This window comes from Podarcis cretensis (genome assembly GCF_951804945.1).
Source record: "Podarcis cretensis genome assembly, chromosome: 17".
In the NCBI taxonomy this organism is placed as follows: Eukaryota; Metazoa; Chordata; class Lepidosauria; order Squamata; family Lacertidae; genus Podarcis; species Podarcis cretensis.
The window spans coordinates 36,924,110-36,931,872 of record NC_137187.1 but is presented as its reverse complement, the minus strand read 5'-3'; the positions used below and the strand labels follow the sequence as shown (position 1 = coordinate 36,931,872).

The 7,763-nt window shown below is 46.0% G+C and overlaps 1 protein-coding gene across 1 annotated transcript; it reads right to left on the bottom strand.

The window, feature by feature from the left end:
• Positions 1-2,732: 2,732 nt before the first annotated feature.
• Positions 2,733-7,388, bottom strand: LOC307206734 (olfactory receptor 1L4-like). Its single transcript, XM_079960127.1, has 2 exons — positions 6,944-7,388; positions 2,733-4,355 (listed from the first exon to the last, which is right to left on the bottom strand). Exon 2 carries the CDS (start codon positions 4,344-4,346, stop codon positions 3,381-3,383), a length of 966 nt encoding a protein of 321 aa, XP_079816253.1. The 5' UTR covers positions 4,347-4,355; positions 6,944-7,388; the 3' UTR covers positions 2,733-3,380.
• Positions 7,389-7,763: the final 375 nt, after the last annotated feature.

The window sequence follows — 7,763 nt, the reverse complement described above, 5'->3', positions numbered from 1 at the left end:
CGCATTTTCTGTCCAGAAAGGCGGTGATCGGGAAATGTATTTCAGGAATGACCTAATTTCTTTGAAATTGTGAAAAAATGAAATTGTGTTTATTAGCTGCAGGTCAGGAAACAACAACAACAACAACAACAACAACAATTTATTATTTCTACCCCACCCATCTGGCTGGGTTTCCCCAGCTACTCTAGGCAGCTTTCAACAGAACATTAAAAACAGAATAAAACTTCAAACATAAAAAACTTCCCTAAACAGGGTTGCCTTCAGATGCCTTCTAAAAGTCGGATAGTTGTTTCTTTCCTTGGCATCTGATGGGAGGGCGTTCCACAGGGCGGGCGCCACTACCGAGAAGGTCCTCTATGTGGTTCCCCGTAACCTCACTTCTCGCAGTGAGGGAACCACCAGAAGGCCCTCGGTGCTGGACATCAGTGTCCGGGCTGAATGTGGAGCCAGACAGTCAATAGCTCTGGTTAACTCTGCATTCCAATGGGCCACCAGGGCTACCAGTGAATCAGCTGAATGGCCATCAGTGTGGGATAAAACATCCCCTACCATTCTCTGGAATCCATTTGGATCCATTAAGTGGTGGGAGCAGACCATCCAAATTGGTCCCACCTCCTTGCAGAGGGAAAGGGTCATGGAGAAGTCCAGTTGCACCAGGAAGTGATCTGACCATGGCACTTCTTTTGTTTCACTTTTACTTAGTGTCAGATCACCCACATCCAAAGAGGTAAACACCAGGTCTAAGGCATGTCCACGACTATGAGTTGGGCCAAACTTATTCAGGGACAGCCCCATGGAGGCCATGCTTTCCACGAAGTCCCAAGTGGCCCCTTGTAAGGTTGTGTCAGCATGGATGTTAAAATCCCCTCGGACAACCAAACTAGGTGTCTCCAGGAGAACATCCACCACGACCTGAAGCAGCTCGGGCAAGGAATCCTTGGTGCAGCGGGGAGGTCGGTACACCAAAAGGAATCCTGTACTGCCCCTATTGTCCAACTTCCAAAACATGTACGGTACTCAAAAAACTGGATCTTTCCGACAGGAAAGCTAATGAATTCCTAAAAATCACTGCAACACTCCCCCCCCCCCCGTATGACCTGGGTTGCTGTGCGTAAGAGAAACCTTGGTGGACAAGCAGCGGCAAGAACAGGCCCATCTGCTTCATCCAACCAAGTCTCTGTTACACATGCCAGGTCAAGTCCTCCATCCATGATCAAGTCGTGGATGACAACGGTCTTGTGAATCATTGACCTGGCATTGCACAGGAGCACCTTAAGGTCACTTGGGTCTCCTTTGTTGATTCCCGTATCCTTCCGGTCAAGACCAGACCCAGAGACAGGGATAGTCTTCAAACAACGACTAAACCTGCCTCCTTGGTAATAACATGGTCTGGTATTAGCGTAACTCCTTGTTTGAAGCTTGCTGGGCTTATCATGAGTTGCAGGTTGTTTCAGAATGAGCCACTAGAGAGAGATGTTGCACTCCTAACTGAGGCCGACCATGGAGCGGAGAGGAGATTTGGGTGATGAAAGATGCATACCAGGGTGGATTAGCAGATGAAACTATTGGAGTACACACAGATGGTGAGACTAACTGGGAAAATCAGAAACCCGGAGGATCAAAACTTCAACAAAGAATGGGACAAATTTATATTATATTTGAAAGACCATTGTAAACACTTGAACTCTTTAGTCGGTTTTAAATAACTATTTTTGAATAGATTTTGGACACAATGGAGGACTGTAAACTGGATGGACTTTTAATATGCAGTTAAAAAGTTACACAAAGAACCCACAGAGGGGAGAAGGGAAGTCTTGAGATTCGGAAGAATCTTGTGTAATTTTTTTATTACGGATGAATATGAATGTGAATGAATTTGTAAAACCAAATAAAGATTATAAGAAAGAAGGAGAGAGAGAGAGAGAGAGAGAGAGAGAGAGAGAGAGAGAGAGAGAAAGAAAGAAAGAAAGAAAGAAAGAAAGAAAGAAAGAAAGAAAGAAAGAGCCGCTCTTGAGGCTTCGCTTCAGTCACACCTGAGGTGTATCTGAAGAATATCTGAAGGTGTATCTCTGTTGTTTCTTTTAAAATGCATTTGGAGCCTAGGGCTTGCCAATCCGTAGGTCGGTGGTTTGAATCCCCGCGATGGGGTGAACTCCCATTGTTCAGTCCCAGCTTCTGCCCACTTAGTTCTAAAGCATGTCAAAGTGCAAGTAGATATATAGGTGGGAAGGTAAAAGGCGTTTCTGTGCGCTGTCTATGGACAAATGCTAGCTCCCTCGGCCAGTAAAGTGAGATGAACGCCGCAACCCCAGAGTCGTCCGCGACTGGACTTAACGGTCAAGGGTCCCTTTACCTTTAATGGCTATAGCAGTGTGTTATCAATGCAGGTCAAGTAATTCATTTTTAAAGTTAAAGGTATGTTAGCCTCTGGACAGGAAAACAATAATATCAGGTTATTTGAAATATAAGCCCCATCCAATTATGTCCATAGCAGATTTTGAAGGGCTCTGTATTATTATTATTATTATTATTATTATTATTATTATTATTATATCCTGTCCTTCCTCCCAGGGTAGCAAACATTAAAAGATTAAATCAGTACAATAAAAACTACATTTAAAACAATTAAAAACAATCTAAAAATGTTTAGAATATCTAATTTATTTATTTTTTAAAAAAAACAACAACCACAGACCCTCACAGTTATTAATTTTATGGCTGTCATAGCCAGTATATTTCAGCCATCAAATGCCTAGGTGAATAGGAATGTTTTAAAATTTCTTATAAATTTCAATAATGAAGGAGACAGATGCACTTTGCCCGGAAGGGCATTCATGAAACCAGATTTAGGGAATGACCTGCCATGTGTCTTGTGTGCATGACATACTGAGACAGCCCCGTGGTTGTCATGGCACCCATGAGGTCATGAGCTGGCCCAGGCAAGGCAGATTTGACATTGATAGTGAAGTTCTCCAACAGTATACTAGAGAATGCCACTGCCAGCTTTGTGAGGGAGGTTGTTTGGCACCTGAATGATCAATAAACCAGCAAGATTCCTGTTCTGCCTCTGCTACCCAGCACCAAGTAAAAACCCTCACATCCAGCTCCCAGACAGACTTCCCTCCTGTGGAGAACAATGGAATTTCTATGGAAGTTCCTTTCTACCCCTCTGACGTTGACTGGTTCTGCACAGAATATCCAGGTGGGAAAGCTAGATAAGGTCAGGCCCTTCCAGCTCGCCTTATAAGACAGCCTTGATGACTGTCTACCAACCAATGGTGTCCTTCAAAGATCCATGCTTCTCCGACTCACACCTGATCTCTCATGTCTCTCACAATGCATCTCTCACAACTGATCATTGCAGGTTCCCCTCCTTCCCATCACGGCTTGACATTGTGTGGCTTCCCCAAAGCATGTCTTACTTTCTCCAATGCTCTGTGAAGGGCAGCTTTCATGTCTGCATTCCTCAGGGTGTAAATGAAAGGATTGAGCATAGGGGTCACCACGGTGTACATGACGGTGGCAATCTTGTCCTTGTCCCCAGAGTAGCTGGAGAGGGGTCGGAAGTAGACTCCAATCGCTGAGCCGTAGAAGAGGGTGACCACAGTCAGGTGAGATGCGCAGGTTTGGAAGGCCTTGCTCCGGCCTTGGGAAGAAGACACCCGGAGCACAGCTCGGAAGATAAAAGCATAGGAGATGAGGATGAGGATGAAGTTCCCTATTATAATGCTGCCACCTTCGTAGAAATTCAGTATCTCATTGAGGTTCTTCTCAGAGCAAGCCATCACCAGCAAAGGCTGGGAGTCACAGAAGAAATGGTGGATGTGGCGAGGGGAACAGAAAGAGAGCCTGGACATCAGCACGGTGTGGAGCAAGGAGTGGAGGTGGGCCAGCAGCCAGGCAATGAACACCATCACATGACACCGCATGGGGCTCATCACCAAGGAATAGTGCAAGGGCTGGCAGATGGCCACAAAGCGGTCAAAGGCCATGGAACCCAGGAGGAAGTTCTCAGTGATGGCGAAGGCCACAAAGAAGTACATCTGGGCCAGGCAGCCAGCATAGGCAATGTTCTTGTGGCCTGTGTGAAGGTTGCGCAACATCTTGGGAATGGTGGTGGAGGTGAAGCAAACATCCACCAAGGAGAGGTGACTGAGGAAGAAGTACATGGGGGCATGGAGGAGCTGGGCATCGGAGCGGATCAGGAGGATAATCAGCAGGTTCCCCAGCAAGTTCAGCAGGTACAGGGTGAGGAAGAGAGCCAAGAGAAGGCGGTCCTGCTCTTGCCCACTGGACAAACCCAGCAGGATAAAATCAGGCTGGCTGGTGTGGTTCTCACTTTCCATGGGTTTGAGCTGGGAAGAGAGAAACACAGAAAAATAAGCTGAAAGCTGGGAGGGGTGCAAGGATAAGTAACTCTGTAGCTCACTTCAGTCCATCCAGCCACCATCATGTAATCCACGCTGACTCCCACCCAAGCACATGGCCTGACAGCTGTCCCCAAGTTGACCTCTGGCTTCTCCTTTAGTTAAAGAATTTTAGATGGCAGAACTGTCCCATTCCCTGGAGAGGCACTGTCGGACAGGCTAGGCTAGTCATCTTCGATCTCTTCAGACCTTCAAGACCAGTCTGCACCACAGACCCCATTTTCAATTATTATATCAGGAGTGGGGAACCTCTGGCTTGCAGGCTAAAATTGGCCCATGAAGGTTTGCCCAAAATACCTTCTCTGCATCAGCTGATTTGTTATACACTTATCTGGGAGAAGGTCTAAAAAGCTGGTGGGAATTAAAATGGGATATAAACATTGAAGAGGATAAATGGAACAATTTATGGATAAAAGCACCATATAAATCTCTGTCAGCAACTACTAGGGCACATTCACTAGATGTTATTTAACACTAAGGTGCCTACATAAGGCACAATAGCTCTCTGTTATGTTGGAGAGGATGCCAAATCATAGGTACATACAAACATAGGATTAAGTAAAAATAGATTGTTAATGGATGAAAGGAGGAAAGGTAAAGTTACATTATATTAAGATGTGAGATGGGAATGTTTGCAAAAACTGAAGGTGGCAAGGACAAAGGAAAAAACAAGATGATTTTTTACACTATATGGGGTGATTTTATTAAATATACAAAACAGAACACGGACCTACCTACAACATTTATTGCAATGTGGTGTAGAAATACCTACAACATTTATTGCAATGTGGTGTAGACACAGCCCAACAAGACAACAACAAAAATCCACCAACAGCATACAAATTAACATGGCTAACCTGATCCAAAACACCCATTCACCCCACTCACACTGAAAACAAAGACCACCACAGCCAACCACAAATGAATAACCACACCCTGGGCCAACCCCAACCTCTCTCACCACCAAAGGAACACAAGTGAACAGCAGAGAACCTGCACAAGCAACACTGACACAAAACCCCACATATATTAAGTAAAATAGAAACATACATTGTATTCTTGCACATAGCAGTAAGACGTCTGACACTGATTGCCTGAACTGTCACATCACAAAATGTTCATGAACCCTCTGAATGCGCAGGGAGGGAGCAGCAACAGAGTGTGCACCTTCTTAGCTTCTGTGGCAGATGGGGGAGGGGAACTACACACTGGGCTGGGATGAAAACCTAGTACAGAGTTCGGTGATAGGCAACTCTGTGTGGGGCAGGATGAGGATTGAGGAAAAGGGAGTGAGATGAAGATACAGATTAGGGTGCTTAAGGGGGGAGGTGCAGAAAAGGAAGTGGACTGAGAAGTATGGACCTAACTGAATAGGAAGGAAACTGATGTCTAGGGGCAAGCAGGGTTTAAGGGAACTGAGGAGCTGATGAGAAAAGGCAACAATAAGACAGAGTGCTGTGAGAAAAACTAAAGCAGCCCAGAGGCAGTTTGGTTGGGATGGGTCTGAACTTCACATGCTGATGTGGCTTCAGTTTGCAGGCTTTTTGCTACTATTGTTTTGATGAGCCTGCATGTGATTTTATGGTTTTTAGGTTGATTTTATTGTACCATTCCTTTGGAGCTTTTTACTGAGAGGCAGTATATAAGGAGGGACGCGGGTGGCGCTGTGGGTAAAACCACAGTGCCTAGGGCTTGCCGATCGTATGGTCGGCGGTTCGAATCCCCGCGGCGGAGTGAGCTCCCATCCTTTGGTCCCAGCTCCTGCCCACCTAGCAGTTCGAAAGCACCCCTAAGTGCAAGTAGATAAATAGGTACCGCTTTATAGCGGGAAGGTAAACGGCATTTCCGTGTGCTGCGCTGGTGCTGGCTCACCAGAGCAGCTTCGTCACGCTGGCCACGTGACCCGGAAGTGTCTCCGGACAGCGCTGGCCCCCGGCCTCTTAAATGAGATAGGCACACAACCCTAGAGTCGGACACGACTGGCTCATACGGGCAGGGGTACCTTTACCTTTTAGTATATAAGAGCTCATCTACACTTCTCTTTGCCCCGCATTGCCAGGCACAGGTCTGGGATTTCCAGACCCATGTCTGAGCACTTTCTTTTTGGCCCGGAACTTTCCTTGTGAAAACCTGCTCTTTACTGCTGAATCGGATCAAACAGCAATCCACAGAAAACCCCAATTGCTATTTGTTCTGATTCAGCTGTAATGATCAGGATTTCTCAGGCAAAGGGGGAAAAGTCCTTGGACATGGACCGGCATAGTCTAGAAAGCATGGGGCAAAAAGAAAGTGTGGATGAGCTCTGAGTCTTGGGAAAGAAGACCCGTATAGCCATTCATGCCAATCCCTTCTAGTACACAATTGTACATGTACCCACAAAGGTCTCATATGTTCACCCCATTTTTAAAGTGGGCTAAGAAAGTAAATAGAAGGATTGGGGAGTTTGAGAAAGACAGAAGGAAGAGTCCTAATTCAGCCTCCCTCCTTATTTCCTATGGCTCCCCCCCCCCCGGTACCTGCTTCCACCTGTCAAATACCGTAGGAGTTTCAGCTGTTTAGCCCTTGGGATCCTGATGGTATTAAGAAGGTGGTGTTGCAGCACTGCTTCTCTGTCTGTAACTGGGAGAGCAGATACTGTAGTGGAGACTCAGCCTTCTCCTAAAGTCATAGGGCATGATGCATCCTCAGCAGAGAATACTGTAATTGGAATAAGGAGGGGTATATGAGCTGTTAATAGTCAGTGCAGCAGCTAGTGGCATGCAGAGCACAACAGGATTTTGTTTTTGTGTTGTTGTTTCTAACAGGGTGCATCACATCAGCTAGGGACTTGTTAGCAGAATAGGGTGGCCTCAGTGGAATCCCACTCCCCAAGTTCTGCACTTTTTTTGGACTTCAGATCGGACCATGTATGTTCAAAATAGTGGAGAAACACTGTCTTGAAATCCTGCAGGACTCTCTGGCATTTTCCTAAGTTTGCAAAATGCTATACACTCATTTTCATGTTTCCCTTTACAATAACCCTATGGTGTGGTTGTGGGGGGGAGTTGGAGCCTTTGGCCCTTCAGATGCTTCTGGACTACAATTCCCATCATCCATGGCCATTCACTGTGCCTCCTAGGCCTGGTGGGAGTTGTTGTTCAGCAACGTCTGGAGAGCTGAAGGTTCCCCACTCCTGGCCTTGGGGTAACTCACACTTATTCTCTTTTGGAGAAGGTGAACTGAGCTCTAAGGCCACTCAAACAAGTCTATTGTTGAACTGCAATTTGATGCCTGGTTCCTTGACTGTCCATAGCCACTTGACCATCATCTTTGGGTATTTTCTCTTTGTGAGGTTTC